The sequence below is a fragment of the Balaenoptera acutorostrata genome, chromosome 3 (genome assembly GCF_949987535.1).
Source record: "Balaenoptera acutorostrata chromosome 3, mBalAcu1.1, whole genome shotgun sequence".
Taxonomy (NCBI): Eukaryota; Metazoa; Chordata; class Mammalia; order Artiodactyla; family Balaenopteridae; genus Balaenoptera; species Balaenoptera acutorostrata.
The window spans coordinates 183,483,836-183,500,005 of record NC_080066.1 but is presented as its reverse complement, the minus strand read 5'-3'; the positions used below and the strand labels follow the sequence as shown (position 1 = coordinate 183,500,005).

At 67.3% G+C, this 16,170-nt stretch overlaps 1 gene segment (V, D, J or C); it reads left to right on the top strand.

Annotated features, from left to right (window-relative positions):
• The window catches only part of LOC103018077 (immunoglobulin heavy constant gamma 1-like), a 48,398-nt gene that overhangs the window by 926 nt on the left and 31,302 nt on the right, over positions 1–16,170 (top strand). The window contains 3 exon segments of the C gene segment in view: positions 393–475; positions 8,777–9,070; positions 9,404–9,466. Of these exon segments, the coding sequence occupies positions 393–475; positions 8,777–9,070; positions 9,404–9,466 (440 nt within the window).

Genomic DNA, 16,170 nt, shown 5'->3' with positions numbered 1-16,170 from the left:
GGGAGGTGGGAGTGTTGCCCACCAGAGTTCGGAGGCCCAGAAGGCTCAGGCGAGGGGCCTATTACCCAGGGTGCTGTGGGCCGAGCAAGCATATTCCCTCAGGAGGGTGGAGCTGTGACGGCCGGGGTTCCCACTCTGTCCCCTGGGTCCCTGGGCCCCACTCACCGCGCCCTACACACCAAAATAATGCATCTCTGCTGCATCTGGACTCCCCAGGCCCTCTGAGACAAGAACCACCCAGAAGAAAAGGGAACTTCAGGAAGCAAGCCATGCCGCTGGGTTTCAGTCCTGTTCTTAGTGTTTGCAGGGTTGTGGGCAAGGAGTTCACACTTCCAGGAACTCGTTACCAGTCCTAGGAAGCGGGGCTGCAGAGACAGAGCACAGCCCTGAAGAGCCACATGTGCCTGGGGCCGGAGCAGGGAGGGGGCGCGGAGCCCTGGGCTGCAGGGGAGCGAGTCCACCACCCCAACCCTTGGTGAGTGGGGTCCGAGAGGATCAGGACAAGGGAGTGGAATGGGGGCCACGGAGGGAAGCCTGGCCTCGGGGACCCCACAGAGCGGCGGGAGCAGCCAAGCGGGCACGGAGGAGGCGGGCTGCCCAGGGGTCACAGTGCTGGCCCAGGGGTCACAGTGCTGGCCCAGGGGTCACAGTGCTGCCCCAGGGGTCACAGTGCTGGCTCAGGGGTCACAGTGCTGGCCCAGGGGTCACAGTGCTGGCCCGGGGGTCACAGTGCTGGCTCAGGGGTCACAGTGCTGGCCCGGGGGTCACAGTGCTGGCCCGGGGGGTCACAGTGCTGGCCCAGGGGTCACAGTGCTGGCCCGGGGGTCACAGTGCTGGCTCAGGGGTCACAGTGCTGGCCCAGGGGTCACAGTGCTGGCTCAGGGGTCACAGTGCTGCCCCAGGGGTCACAGTGCTGGCTCAGGGGTCACAGTGCTGACCCAGGGGTCACAGTGCTGGCTCAGGGGTCACAGTGCTGCCCCAGGGGTCACAGTGCTGGCCCAGGGGTCACAGTGCTGGCTCAGGGGTCACAGTGCTGGCTCAGGGGTCACAGTGCTGCCCCAGGGCAGGGACTAGGGAGCCCGGGCAGGGGCGTGTCCACACCAACAGGGCTGGAAACCCAGGGGCGGCAGAGCTCGGCGGGGCTGCTGGGCCTTCGAGGAACATGACGGGCTGGGGGACGGGAGCCTGAGGACTTCGCTTGGCCAGATGTGCTGCAGGCACAGGGCTGGGCTGGGGCTGAGGACGAGGCCAGGATGGGCAGGTGGGTCTGAGCAAGGACGGAGGGAGGACGCTGGCTCGGCACAGGGGAAGGAAGGGCCCCCCCGGTGTCGGGGGGGTGGGGGGAGGCTGAGGGTCCTGTCCAGGACAGTGGAGCCGGCTTGAGCCCCAGGGCAGTGGCAGGCGGGCTGGCGGTGGGCTCTGGGCTGGAGCCGGGGCCCAGGGCAGCGGGAGCGCCGGGGGCACAGCAGGCAGGGCTGGCCGCACAGGGGCTGAGCACGCAGCTCCACAGGCTACACGAGGGGCGAGCGGAGCCAGGGCCTGAGGCCGGGAGCAGGGGCTGGGGGCCGGGAGCGGGCAGGCAGAGGGCAGGTGACCCGGCAACTGGAGGGAGAAGCGACCAGAGGAGGATCCTGGGGGTGGTGGGAGAGAGAAGAGGGTGAAGCTCGGCAGGCCAGGAGCTCCTCTGGGAGGGGTCCACGGTGGGACAGGGGCTCTGCCAGGGGAGAGGGGCCCGGAGACAGGGTGGGCACCTAGCGACTCCAGGGAACAGAGCTCAGCCCCGGGAAAGAAAGGAGTCAGGAGTGGAGCTGCACTAGGGTGAGGGCTCGGGGGTGGGCCAGAGGGGCGTGGGTGCTGAGGGCCAGAGCTCCAGGGACAAGTGGCAGGGAGGCAGGAGGTGAGCAGGGGGCTGGAGAGCAGGGGGTCGGGGGCTGCCTCAGGGGCTCTGGGGAGCAGGTAGAGCTAGTGTAGGTGAGCCCGGAGCTGGGAGGGCAGGGGGCTGCCCGGGAGCTTTGGGGGAGCAGGTAGAGCTAGTGTAGGTGAGCCCGGGGCTGGGAGGGCAGGGGGCTGCCCGGGAGCCTTGGGGGAGCAGGTAGAGCTAGTGTAGGTGAGCCCGGGGCTGGGAGGGCAGGGGGCTGCCCGGGAGCCTTGGGGGAGCAGGTAGAGCTAGTGTAGGTGAGCCCGGGGCTGGGAGGGCAGGGGGCTGCCCTGGAGCTTTGGGGGAGCAGGTAGAGCTTCTGCAGCTGAGCAGTGGGGTGGGAGGGTAGGGGGCTGCCCGGGAGCTTTGGGGGAGCAGGTAGACCTTGTGCAGGTGAGCACGGGTCTGGGAGGGCAGGGGGCTGCCCTGGAGCTTTGGGGAGCAGGTAGAGCTTCTGCAGGTGAGCCCAGGGCTGGGAGGGCAGGGGCTGCCCGGGAGCTTTGGGGGAGCAGGTAGAGCTTCTGCAGGTGAGCCCCGGGCTGGGAGGGCAGGGGCTGCCCTGGAGCTTTGGGGGAGCAGGTAGAGCTAGTGTAGGTGAGCCCGGGGCTGGGAGGGCAGGGGGCTGCCCGGGAGCTTTGGGGGAGCAGGTAGAGCTAGTGTAGGTGAGCCCGGAGCTGGGAGGGCAGGGGGCTGCCCGGGAGCTTTGGGGGAGCAGGTAGAGCTAGTGTAGGTGAGCCCGGGGCTGGGAGGGCAGGGGGCTGCCCTGGAGCTTTGGGGGAACAGGTAGAGCTAGTGTAGGTGAGCCCGGGGCTGGGAGGGCAGGGGCTGCCCGGGAGCTTTGGGGGAACAGGTAGAGCTAGTGTAGGTGAGCCCGGGGCTGGGAGGGCAGGGGCTGCCCGGGAGCTTTGGGGGAGCAGGTAGAACTAGTGTAGGTGAGCCCGGGGCTGGGAGGGTGGGGGGCTTCCCTGGAGCTTTGGGGGAGCAGGTAGAGCTTCTGCAGGTGAGCCCGGGGCTGGGAGGGTAGGGGGCTGCCTCAGGGGCTCTGGGGAGCAGGTAGAGCTAGTGTAGGTGAGCCTGGGGCTGGGAGGGCAGGGGCTGCCCAGGAGCCTTGGGGGATCAGGTAGAGCTAGTGTAGGTGAGTCCGGGGCTGGGAGGGCAAGGGGCTGCCCGGGAGCCTTGGGGGAGCAGGTAGAGCTAGTGTAGGTGAGCCCGGGGCTGGGAGGGCAAGGGGCTGCCCGGGAGCCTTGGGGGAGCAGGTAGAGCTAGTGTAGGTGAGCCCGGGGCTGGGAGGGCAGGGGGCTGCCCGGGAGCCTTGGGGGAGCAGGTAGAGCTAGTGTAGGTGAGCCTGAGGCTGGGAGGGCAGCGGGCTGCCCGGGAGCCTTGGGGAAGCAGGTAGAGCTAGTGTAGGTGAGCCCGGAGCTGGGAGGGCAGGGGCTGCCCTGGAGCTTTGGGGGAGCAGGTAGAGCTAGTGTAGGTGAGCCCGGGGCTGGGAGGGCAGGGGGCTGCCCGGGAGCCTTGGGGGAGCAGGTAGAGCTAGTTTAGGTGAGCCTGGGGCAGGGAGGGCAGGGGGCTGCCCGGGAGTCTTGGGGGAGCAGTTAGATCTAGTGTAGGTGAGCCCGGGGCTGGGAGGGCAGGGGCTGCCTGGGAGTTTTGGGGGAGTAGGTAGAGCTAGTGTAGGTGAGCCCGGGGCTGGGAAGGCAGGGGGCTGCCGGGAGCCTTGGGGGAGCAGGTAGAGCTAGTGTAGGTGAGCCTGGGGCTGGGAGGGCAGGGGGCTGCCCGGGAGCCTTGGGGGAGCAGGTAGAGCTAGTGTAGGTGAGCCTGGGGCTGGGAGGGCAGGGCGCTGCCCGGGAGCCTTGGGGGAGCAGGTAGAGCTAGTGTAGGTGAGCCCGGGACTGGGAGGGCAGGGGGCTGCCCGGGAGCTTTGGGGGAGCAGGTAGAGCTAGTGTAGGTGAGCCCGGGGCTGGGAGGGCAGGGGGCTGCCTCAGGGTCTCTGGGGAGCAGGTAGACGTTGTGTAGGTGAGCCCGGGGCTGGGAGGGCAGGGGGCTGCCCGGGAGCCTTGGGGGAGCAGGTAGAGCTAGTTTAGGTGAGCCTGGGGCAGGGAGGGCAGGGGGCTGCCCGGGAGTCTTGGGGGAGCAGTTAGATCTAGTGTAGGTGAGCCCGGGGCTGGGAGGGCAGGGGCTGCCCGGGAGTTTTGGGGGAGTAGGTAGAGCTAGTGTAGGTGAGCCCGGGGCTGGGAAGGCAGGGGGCTGCCGGGAGCCTTGGGGGAGCAGGTAGAGCTAGTGTAGGTGAGCCTGGGGCTGGGAGGGCAGGGGGCTGCCCGGGAGCCTTGGGGGAGCAGGTAGAGCTAGTTTAGGTGAGCCTGGGGCAGGGAGGGCAGGGGGCTGCCCGGGAGTCTTGGGGGAGCAGTTAGATCTAGTGTAGGTGAGCCCGGGGCTGGGAGGGCAGGGGCTGCCCGGGAGTTTTGGGGGAGTAGGTAGAGCTAGTGTAGGTGAGCCCGGGGCTGGGAAGGCAGGGGGCTGCCGGGAGCCTTGGGGGAGCAGGTAGAGCTAGTGTAGGTGAGCCCGGGGCTGGGAGGGCAGGGGGCTGCCCGGGAGCCTTGGGGGAGCAGGTAGAGCTAGTTTAGGTGAGCCTGGGGCAGGGAGGGCAGGGGGCTGCCCGGGAGTCTTGGGGGAGCAGTTAGATCTAGTGTAGGTGAGCCCGGGGCTGGGAGGGCAGGGGCTGCCCGGGAGTTTTGGGGGAGTAGGTAGAGCTAGTGTAGGTGAGCCCGGGGCTGGGAAGGCAGGGGGCTGCCGGGAGCCTTGGGGGAGCAGGTAGAGCTAGTGTAGGTGAGCCTGGGGCTGGGAGGGCAGGGCGCTGCCCGGGAGCCTTGGGGGAGCAGGTAGAGCTAGTGTAGGTGAGCCCGGGACTGGGAGGGCAGGGGGCTGCCCGGGAGCTTTGGGGGAGCAGGTAGAGCTAGTGTAGGTGAGCCCGGGGCTGGGAGGGCAGGGGCTGCCCGGGAGCTTTGGGGGAGCAGGTAGAACTAGTGTAGGTGAGCCCGGGGCTGGGAGGGTGGGGGGCTTCCCTGGAGCTTTGGGGGAGCAGGTAGAGCTTCTGCAGGTGAGCCCGGGGCTGGGAGGGTAGGGGGCTGCCTCAGGGGCTCTGGGGAGCAGGTAGAGCTAGTGTAGGTGAGCCTGGGGCTGGGAGGGCAGGGGCTGCCCAGGAGCCTTGGGGGATCAGGTAGAGCTAGTGTAGGTGAGTCCGGGGCTGGGAGGGCAAGGGGCTGCCCGGGAGCCTTGGGGGAGCAGGTAGAGCTAGTGTAGGTGAGCCCGGGGCTGGGAGGGCAAGGGGCTGCCCGGGAGCCTTGGGGGAGCAGGTAGAGCTAGTGTAGGTGAGCCCGGGGCTGGGAGGGCAGGGGGCTGCCCGGGAGCCTTGGGGGAGCAGGTAGAGCTAGTGTAGGTGAGCCTGAGGCTGGGAGGGCAGCGGGCTGCCCGGGAGCCTTGGGGAAGCAGGTAGAGCTAGTGTAGGTGAGCCCGGAGCTGGGAGGGCAGGGGCTGCCCTGGAGCTTTGGGGGAGCAGGTAGAGCTAGTGTAGGTGAGCCCGGGGCTGGGAGGGCAGGGGGCTGCCCGGGAGCCTTGGGGGAGCAGGTAGAGCTAGTTTAGGTGAGCCTGGGGCAGGGAGGGCAGGGGGCTGCCCGGGAGTCTTGGGGGAGCAGTTAGATCTAGTGTAGGTGAGCCCGGGGCTGGGAGGGCAGGGGCTGCCCGGGAGTTTTGGGGGAGTAGGTAGAGCTAGTGTAGGTGAGCCCGGGGCTGGGAAGGCAGGGGGCTGCCGGGAGCCTTGGGGGAGCAGGTAGAGCTAGTGTAGGTGAGCCTGGGGCTGGGAGGGCAGGGGGCTGCCCGGGAGCCTTGGGGGAGCAGGTAGAGCTAGTTTAGGTGAGCCTGGGGCAGGGAGGGCAGGGGGCTGCCCGGGAGTCTTGGGGGAGCAGTTAGATCTAGTGTAGGTGAGCCCGGGGCTGGGAGGGCAGGGGCTGCCCGGGAGTTTTGGGGGAGTAGGTAGAGCTAGTGTAGGTGAGCCCGGGGCTGGGAAGGCAGGGGGCTGCCGGGAGCCTTGGGGGAGCAGGTAGAGCTAGTGTAGGTGAGCCCGGGGCTGGGAGGGCAGGGGGCTGCCCGGGAGCCTTGGGGGAGCAGGTAGAGCTAGTTTAGGTGAGCCTGGGGCAGGGAGGGCAGGGGGCTGCCCGGGAGTCTTGGGGGAGCAGTTAGATCTAGTGTAGGTGAGCCCGGGGCTGGGAGGGCAGGGGCTGCCCGGGAGTTTTGGGGGAGTAGGTAGAGCTAGTGTAGGTGAGCCCGGGGCTGGGAAGGCAGGGGGCTGCCGGGAGCCTTGGGGGAGCAGGTAGAGCTAGTGTAGGTGAGCCTGGGGCTGGGAGGGCAGGGCGCTGCCCGGGAGCCTTGGGGGAGCAGGTAGAGCTAGTGTAGGTGAGCCCGGGACTGGGAGGGCAGGGGGCTGCCCGGGAGCTTTGGGGGAGCAGGTAGAGCTAGTGTAGGTGAGCCCGGGGCTGGGAGGGCAGGGGGCTGCCTCAGGGTCTCTGGGGAGCAGGTAGACGTTGTGTAGGTGAGCCCGGGGCTGGGAGGGCAGGGGGCTTCCCTGGAGCTTTGGGGGAGCAGGTAGAGCTAGTGTAGGTGAGCCCGGGGCTGGGAGGGCAGGGGGCTGCCCTGGAGCTTTGGGGGAGCAGGTAGAGCTAGTGTAGGTGAGCCTGGGGCTGGGAGGGCAGGGGGCTGCCCTGGAGCTTTGGGGGAGCAGGTAGAGCTAGTGTAGGTGAGCCTGAGGCTGGGAGGGCAGGGGGCTGCCCTGGAGCTTTGGGGGAGCAGGTAGAGCTAGTGTAGGTGAGCCTGGGGCTGGGAGGGCAGGGGGCTGCCTGGGAGCTTTGGGGGAGCAGGTAGAGCTAGTGTAGGTGAGCCTGGGGCTGGGAGGGCAGGGGGCTGCCCTGGAGCTTTGGGGGAGCAGGTAGAGCTAGTGTAGGTGAGCCTGAGGCTGGGAGGGCAGGGGGCTGCCTGGGAGCTTTGGGGGAGCAGGTAGAGCTAGTGTAGGTGAGCCTGGGGCTGGGAGGGCAGGGGCTGCCTGGGAGCTTTGGTGGAGCAAGTAGAGCTTATGCAGGTGAGCATGGGGCTGGGTGAGCCGGGGGCTGCCCAAGAGCTTTAGGGTAGCAGGTAGAGCTAGTGTAGCTGAGCAGGGGCCTGGAGGGGCAGGGAGCTGCCCAGGAGCTTTGGGGAAACAGGTAGACCTTGTGCAGGTGAACAGGAACCTTCGAGTGGATGGGGCTCCCCGGGAGCTTTGGGGAGGAGGTAGACCTTGTGCAGGTGAGCAATGGTTTGGGAGGCAGAGGGCTGCCCCGGAGCTTTGGGGAAGCAGGCAGAGCTTGTGCAGGTGAGCTCGGGGTGAGGAGGTAGGGTCCTGCCCAGGACCTCAGCAGACCAGGTACTGGGGTGAGCAGGTGAGTAGGCAAGTGTCATAGGGTGCAAGGGACAGTTGGTGCTGTGGGCCCAGTGCTCCAGGGACAGTGGGCAGTCTGACGCCAGGTGAGTAGATGACATGAGGATACAGCATCCCTGAGCTGAGCCCAGAGACCTGAGCCAAGGGGGCTGGGAGGGCAGGACGCAGGGCAGCTGGCAGTGGGGGCAGAGCAGGGAGTCCTACAGGAGATCGGGCTGGGGGTCCCCCTGGGGTGTGCTGAGGGCCCTGGGCCAGGGAGAAGGGTCACAAGGGCAGAGAGGACTCAGGCCTGAGATGGTGAACCGGAGCTCAGATGGGCAGAGTCTAGACACTCGATGGACCGGAAGCCCGGGCTCAGCTGAGAGGCCAGGACGAGGGGCTGGAGGCAGGTGAGGGAGCATCTGGGGGAGGGGAACCTGAGTGCACAGAGAAAGGAGAGCAGCCTTCCCGCTGGAGCTCAGGGGGCTGGTAAGGCCGGGCGCAGGAGGCTACCCCAAGAACTCAGGGGAGCAGGCGGGGTTGTGCAGGGGAGCAGGGGGCTGGGAAGGCAGGAGCTGCCCACGAGCCCCGGGGTCAGGGGATGAGGGGCCGAGCTAAAGGAACTTTGGTCTGATGGGAGGGGCCAGGCGGACGGCAAGGCCAGGTGGAGAGAGGACCATGGGAGGGAAGGTCTCTGAGGCTGAAGGTGCAAGGGCATCCCTGAGGGGACCTGATGGGCTGCAATTCATGGGCCCAGTGTCCCCAGTTTTCCAGGCGCCTGTCAGGGCTTGGGACAGGAGGTTATGACATGCCAAAGTGAGCTGGGGTTGACAGGGCAGTGGACCTGGCAGAGGGGAAACGAGGGGCTCTTTCGGGGCTCAGACGGGTCTGCAGGTCTGGGCTGAGCAGCCCAGGGTCAGAGGGGGCAGGTCCAGCGGGGAATGGGGCTTGGGGTGCTGGCACCCTGCAGGAGGAGAAGGCCAGGGGCAGTGCAAGGCTCCCAGCGATGCCAATGGGCAGAGCTGATCCAGAGCACACGGGCCCTGGGTGGCAAAGAGCAGGCCAGGACAAGGGGACAGGAGCAGAGCAGGGCAGTGGGCTCAGGGAGCAATAGCCACTGGTCAGGGCTCAGACCGAGGGCCTGATCAGGCCAGACACCCACAGGAGGACTGGGGCCCCGGGGGGATCTAATCCAGGTGGTCACCCAGCACTGGCCCCCAGCGGTGTCTGGAGCCCACAGCTGCAGACGCAGAGACCTGGGGTGGGAGACAGCCATGCCGGGCCGCTGGTCTTCAGTCACGCTGGAAGCACATGGTCGCTGGGCTCAATGGTGCCCCAGGCCTGCACACCTGATGCCCTTCCCGGACCCTCGCAGGGGTGAGGCCCTGCCAGTCACACGGCCTCCTCTCTCACAGCTTCCACCACGGCCCCGGCAGTCTACCCTCTGGATTCCAGCTGCGAGGGCACAACTGGCTCCACAGTGACCGTGGGCTGCCTGGTCTCAAGCTACTTCCCTGAGCCAGTGACCGTGACCTGGAACTCGGGCGCCCTATCCAGCGGTGTGCACACCTTCCCATCCGTCCTCGGGTCCATGGGGCTGTACTCTCTCAGCAGCACTGTGACCGTGCCTGCCAGCACCTCGTCCGGCAAGACCTTCACCTGCAACGTAGCCCACCCGGCCAGCAGCACCAAGGTGGACAAGCGCATCGGTGAGGGGACGGGCCGCAGGGAGGGTGTCCACTACGAGACAGGCCCGGGGTCAGCCCTCCCACCTGAACACACCGCACACCAGGGATGGTGAATCCCGCCCAGGGTGTCACGGGAGGCCTGTCTCTCTCCCTCACCTGAAGTCCTCCCAGGCTCGGGGAGGGGGTCCTCTGGGCGTTTCCACCAGGTCCAGTGTGGGCACAGGCTGGACGCCTCCCCCAGCCCCTGGGCCCACAGAGGTGGGCACAGGTCTCACCTGCCGAAACCTGGCCTGCCCTAAGGCCAGCCCCGGGCCGTCCCCAACCCCGGTAACCTCCTGTCTGTTCTCTCTGCAGAGATCCATGGCCCCAACCAATGCCCCAAGTGTCCTGAATGCCCGAAGTGTTCCAAATGTCCACGTAAGTCACCCGGCCTCATCCTCCGCCCCTCGGGGGTGGACCTCGCCCAGGAGCGGCCTTGGGGCTTGGGGGAGGGGAATGCATGGGTGCCCAAGAGGAGGTCCACCCAGGCGCTGACCACCCTCCGTGTCTCCCCGACCAGCCCCTGAGCTCCCAGGAGGACCGTCCGTCTTCATCTTCCCCCCGACACCCAGGGACACCCTCACAATATCCCAAATACCCGAGGTCACCTGCGTTGTGGTTGACGTGGGCCACGAGGACCCCGATGTCCAGTTCTCCTGGTACGTGGACGACGTAGAGGTGCACACGGCCAAGACAAAGCCAAGGGAGGAGCAGTTCAACAGCACCTACCGTGTGGTCAGCGCCCTGCCCATCCAGCACCAGGACTGGCTGAAGGGAAAGGAGTTCAAGTGCAAGGTCAACAACAAAGGTCTCCCGGCCCCCATCGTGAGGACCATCTCCAAGGCCAAAGGTGGGTCAGGTGGACGGGCGCAGGAGGGTCCCTGGGGGCCAATAGCAGTGACCATCGTGCTAACAGCCATGCCTCTCCCCACAGGGCAGCCCCGGGAGCCGCAGGTGTACGTACTGGCCCCACCGCAGGAGGAGCTGGCCAAGAGCTCAGTCAGCTTAACCTGCATGGTCACCGGCTTCTACCCGGGCGACATCGACGTGGAGTGGCAGAGAAAGGGGCAGCCGGAGTCAGAGGGCAAGTACGGCACGACCCCACCCCAGCTGGACGCCGACGGGTCCTTCTTCCTGTACAGCAAGCTCAGGGTAGACAAGAGGAGCTGGCAGCAGGGAGACACCTACACGTGTGTAGTTTTGCACGAGGCTCTGCACAATCACAACACGCAGAAGTCCATCTCCCAGTCTCCGGGTAAATGAGCCCCACGGCATTGTCGCCCCAGCCAGCCCTCCCTCCCCTTGGGCTCTCAGGGTCCAGCGAGGACGCCTGAGCCCCAGCCCTGTGTACATTCCTCCCGGGCGCCATGAAATAAAGCACCCAGCGCCGCCCTGGGACCCCGCACTGCTGTCATGGTTCTTTCCGAGCAGAGCCCCGGGGCACGCCGGGTCTGCGTTGGGGCAGGGGGGGACCCGGCTCTGGGTCACGGTTGTCACCACCAGTGCGCGAGAGCTGATCCCACTCAGGGCCAGACCCAGAGTGTGCGGGTCTGCGCAGGCCGCTTGGGGGCTGCCCGAGGCCGGGGAGGGCCCCTCCCGGAGGCGACAGCTGCTCCGGCCACCCTCCGCCCAGCAGCTGCTGGGGCTGGAGTGTGTGCCCGGAACGGGAGAAGCCCACCAGAGACCCTCAGGAGAATGAGTGCCCACTTCTTCCCGCCCCTGTTCCAGCCCAAGCTGTGGGACACTGGCCGTCCTCGTCCCCACGTTCCTGTCCCTGGCTCCAGGGTCTGCGTGGCAGCTCTGTGCCCTCGTGGGGGCCACACGCAGCCCGGGGTGGGTGGACGGCCCTGCTGCACCGTCGGGCACGGGAGATCAGGCCCCCCCCACTCAGGCCAGGTGGCTCTGCCCTGCTTGTCCCTGCCAGGGGCCAGGCCTGTGCACTCGTGGGGACACTCATCCCTGTGCCCATAAGGGGCAGAGGCAAGCGGCCCTGAGTGCCCGGGGAGGGACCGTCCAGACGCACCCGTGGACACTGAGCCCAGAGCCATTGGAAACGAGCCCCCCACTGAGCCACACCAGCCCACACACCACCATCTTCATCCACATGCACTCACCTGCCCGCGTACACGCGTGTGCAGGGCACCCACCACACACACCCACGCGCGTGCACACACGCGGGCCTTGCACACGGGCCCTCCCACAGGGCAGCCGCACAGACCCACACCCGACCACAGAGCTGGGTCTCATGAGTCCTCGCCGTAGACCTGAGCCTGGTCCCCACCCTCCAACGCCCATGGGCTGCTCAGCGGCCCCTCCCCACACTGACCGCACTGACCACCTCCGTCACCCATCCCTCCTCTTCCCTGGGGCACCGACACCGCCTGCCGAACAGGCCAAAATCCTCCCACAGCCCCCTCGTCCCGGCACTCCCAGCCCCGCGGGCACAGGGACAGAGCCCAACACTGTCCTGCCCCTTCCCTGGGGCAGGGCCCACGGCCCACGTGCTCTGCTGACCCTCCCGCCCTCCGGGTCTGGCCCCAGGGGGCGAGGAGGCCGGGGCCTGAGCCACTGTCCCGCGGGGGGTCCGGGCATCCTCCCCCCAAGGGCCCCAGCTCAGCGCACAGCACAGGAGAGGGAGCAGGACCCACTGGCCAGGCCGAGACTGGGGCCCAGGCTGGAGGAATGGGGGGCTGGGGCTGGTGCCCAGCGACTGTCCTCAGGTGCCTCTGGCCCGGCCCACCTGGGGCATCCCGCCACCACCCCGCCACAATGGGAGCCGCGCTGCGAGGCCCCGATGACCCCACCCCTGACCCCCCCTCCCTGTGCAGAACTGCTCCTAGAGGAGGAGACCTGTGCTGATGCCCAGGACGGGGAGCTGGACGGGCTGTGGACGACCATCTCCATCTTCATCACCCTCTTCCTGCTCAGCGTGTGCTACAGCGCCACCGTGACCCTCTTCAAGGTGGGCGGGCCAGCCCTGCTGTGCCCTCGCTGTCACCACTGTGTCTCCAACTGTCCCCTGTCCCCTTACTGTCCCCCACTGTCCCTCACTGTCCCTCACGGTCCCTCACTGTCCCCCACTGTCCCTCACGGTCCCCCACTGCCCCCACTGTCCCCTCACTGTCCCTCACCTTCCCTCACTGTCCCTCACGGTCCCTCACTGTCCCCCACTGTCCCTCACGGTCCCTCACTCTCCCCCACTGTCCCCTCACTGTCCCTCACCTTCCCTCACTGTCCCTCACGGTCCCCCACTGCCCCCACTGTCCCCTCACTGTCCCTCATGGTCCCTCACGGTCCCCCACTGTCTCCTCACTGTTCCTCACTGTCCCTCACTGTCTCCTCACTGTCCCTCACTGTCTCCTCACTGTTCCTCACTGTCCCTCACTGTCCCTAACCTTCCCTCACTGTCCCTCATGGTCCCTCACTGTCCCTCACTGTCTCCTCACTGTCCCTCACTGTCCCTCACTGTTCCTCACTGTCCCTCACTCTCACCTCACTGTCCCTCACTGTCTCCTCACTGTCGCCTCACTGTCCCTCATGGTCCCTCACTGTCTCCTCACTGTCCCCCACTGTGTCCTCACTGTCCCTCACTCTTGCCTCACTGTCTCCTCACTGTCCCTCACGGTCCCTCACTGTCCCTCACAGTCTCCTCACTGTCCCTCACTGTCCCTCACTGTCCCTCATGGTCCCTCACTGTCCCTCACAGTCTCCTCACTGTCCCTCACTGTCCCTCACTGTCCCTCACGGTCCCTCACTGTCCCCCACTGTCCCTCACTGTCTCCTCACTGTCCCTCACTGTCCCCCACTGTCCCGTCACTGTCCCTCACCTTCCCTCCCTGTCCCTCACGGTCCCTCATGGTCCCTCACTGTCCCTCACGGTCCCTCACTACCCCCCACTGTTGCTTACGGTCCCTCACTGTGCCCCACTGTCCCTCACGGTCCCTCACTGCCCCCTACTGTCCCTTATGGTCCCCCACTGCCCCCACTTTCCCTCACAGTCCCCCATTGTCCCTCATTGTCCCTCACTGTCCCCCACTGTCCCTAACTGTCCCTCATGATCCCTCACTGTCCCCCACTGTCCCTCATGGTCCCTCACTGTCCCCCACTGTCCCTCACTGCGCTCCACTGTCCCTCACGGTCCCCCACTGCCCCCACTTTCCCTCACTGTCCCCCATTGTCCCTCACGGTCCCTCACTGTCCCCCACTGTACCCCACTGTCCCTCACAGTGCCTCACTGTCCCCCACTGTTCCTCACTGTCCCTCACTGTCCCTCACTGTCCCTCACTTTCTCCTCACTGTCCCTCACTGTCCCTCATGGTCCCTCACTGTCCCTCATCATCCCCTCACTCTCCCCTCACCTTCCCTCACTGTCCCTCACTGTCCCCTTACTGTCCCCTCACTGTCCCCCACTCTCCCTCACTGTCCCCATCATGTCCTCATGTCCACCCTGGAAACCCTCTCTGTCCGTCGGCCCGGGGATGGGGGGCAGGCCCTGGGTGGCGGCCCGGGTGGGGTCCAGCCTGCACTCAGCCTCGCCACCCCTCAGGTGAAATGGATCTTCTCGTCGGTGGTGGAGCTGAAGCGGACGATCGTCCCCGACTACAGAAACATGATCGGGCAGGGCGCCTAGCGCTCACTACGTGCTGCGTCCAGGGCCACCCCGGACCGGCAGGACCACGTCCATCGCCTTGTGCCGCTCAGCCTGCGCCAGGCCTGCCCCTCCGCCTGCTGACCTCGCCAGCCTCTGAGCTCACGAGTACCCTCGCCTGCACCCCCGGCCTCTGGCCTCGTGGCCACCACGACCTGCCCCCCACCCCACTCACAGACCCGAGTGGACAGCAGGTGATGCCCAACCTGAGCTGATGTCCCCGCAGGACACCTCCGGGGCCCCAGGGACCACCGGGAACGCCCGGGTCGGCGTGGGGGTCCCCCTGCAGGAGGAGGAGGCCGGCCTCCCGGGCTTCTGCACAGGGCCCGCCCCCTGCATCTTGTCCCGGCCGGGCTCCAGACGCAGGGTCCCGGGAGGACGGCCTGTGTCAGAAGCTGGAGGGGAACCGCCCCCCTCAGCGCCCGCCTCTCCCAGCAGGAGAGCTTCTGCTGGTGCCGCTAGTGGTCCCTCCGGTCACCTCCACCGAGGACGCTGCTCAGAGCAGGGCCTGGGCCCGAGGCCGCTGCAGGAGCCCCAGCGCGGGAGGCGGTGAGGTCCAGCCAGACCGGCCTCCCGGAGAGGGCCCTGCTGACCTGGTGCCCCGCGGGCTGAGCTGGAGGGGCTCCCGGAGAAGAGGGCAGAAGGCGCGGCCAGCGCATCCTGCAGCCAAAGGCCTGAGTCACGTACAGCAGGAGCTCCGCCTGCACCGGGCTGGGGGTGAGAGGCGCGACCCCCGTAGGGCCAGCCTCCGGGCCCGGCACCAACTCTCCGCCTCTGGGGAGACACGCGCTCAGCATCCGCGTCGGAGAGGCCGCCCCCCGGGTGGGAAGGAAGGTCCACGTCGTCGCAGCGTGGGGGGCTGCTCTCCGTCTTAAATGCTGGAGCCCACCGATGCTCTTTGCCGTCTCTTCATTTTCTTAATGACAATAAAGCGTTCTTTACAGTCGCCTAGCTCGCTGAGAAGTCTCCCTAGGTTAACACGCCTCCTACCCTCGAGAAGTCCACAGCCTGCCTCCCCCACACCACTGCCCAAGCCTGGGCGTCCCGCCTGGCCTGTGGGCGCAGGGGCGAGCCAGGGTCCTGGGGGAGCCAGAGGGAAGTCGCACGCGTTGGGTGTGTCCCCACAGGAGGCTGTAACAGACACCACAGGGGCCTTTGACGACAGACATCACTGTCTGACACCCTGGAGGCTGGAAGCCCAGATCCGGGAGGGGCAGGGCTGGCTTCTCCTGAGGCCTGTCTCCGTGCCCCTCTGCCTGCTGGGCTCCACGGGGGCTCCAGGTGACGGGCCTGGGGGTCACCCCACACCCTGCGTTTCCCTCCCCCAAACATGTAACCAAGAAGCTGAACTTGCCTGAGGACAGCACAGCCTGCCCAGCCCTGGGCCCTGCCCCTCACTTCTATCCCCCAGACCAACGATCAGCCGCTAGCCGGCCCACCCCGCCCCGCAGGAACGCCAGGGTGGTCACACGAGGGCCGGTCCCATGGCCTCCTAGCTGAACACCGTCCCTGGCACGGCTGCCTCTGGGCCCCTCGAGAGCTGCCCCACACTGGGCCCCAGGGCTCCCACCCTCGCCCCCCAGCAGTGCCGCACCACACGGCATCCCTCACCTCTCCATGCCCCGCAAGCACCCCGAAGCCCAGTGGCCGACGCCTGCCCTTGAGCCCCTCGGGCTGCACCTGTGTGAGCCTGAGGTCAGCCTCCCGCTGCATCCTGACCCCTAGAGCCCCCCCAGACCATGAGCTCCACACACACCTGTCAGTGCCTCACCTCACCACCACACACCTCCATCTGTGTCTTACACACACACACGGGCGCCCAGAGGCCCCAGCTCAGCCCCAAGGGCGAAGGCGACAAGGGGGCCCACCTATCACAGCCCCACACCACCCCACTTTGGGGCAAGTCCCAGAAGAGCACCTGTTCCCTCCACAGAGAGACCTGGGCTGGGCGTGGCTGCTGACCACCCCAGGCTTCTCCCAGGCCCCTGGGCTTGGGCCCACACCGGCTCTGACTGAACAACCCCTGAAACACAGTGACGGCCTGGAGCCCATGGCCCAGCCCACGCTGGAGCCCAGAGCCAAATCTAGGACTCAGAGTCCCAACCAGCCCAATCCAGCGTCTGAGTCCAGCCCAGCCAAGCCAAGGGCTCACTCCCCAGGCTCAGTCCTGCCCTCCGTGCCCCCAGGTCCAAGGGCACTGCCCCCCATGCCCTGCTCCTGTCCCGTGCCCACCCTCCCTGCTGTCCACCCCCAGGCCCCGTTTGTGCACAATGAGGCTGCAGAGCAGACCTTCTGGGGAGGGGCCAGGGGAGTTTTCAGGGCTGCAGGCAGGGCCCTAGGCTGTGAGGCAGGGTCCCACAGCAAAAGACGCTTCCCAAGGGGTCCGCAGTGTGGCCAAATCAGCCCTGCAGCACCCACCCCCATCCCCCGTGCC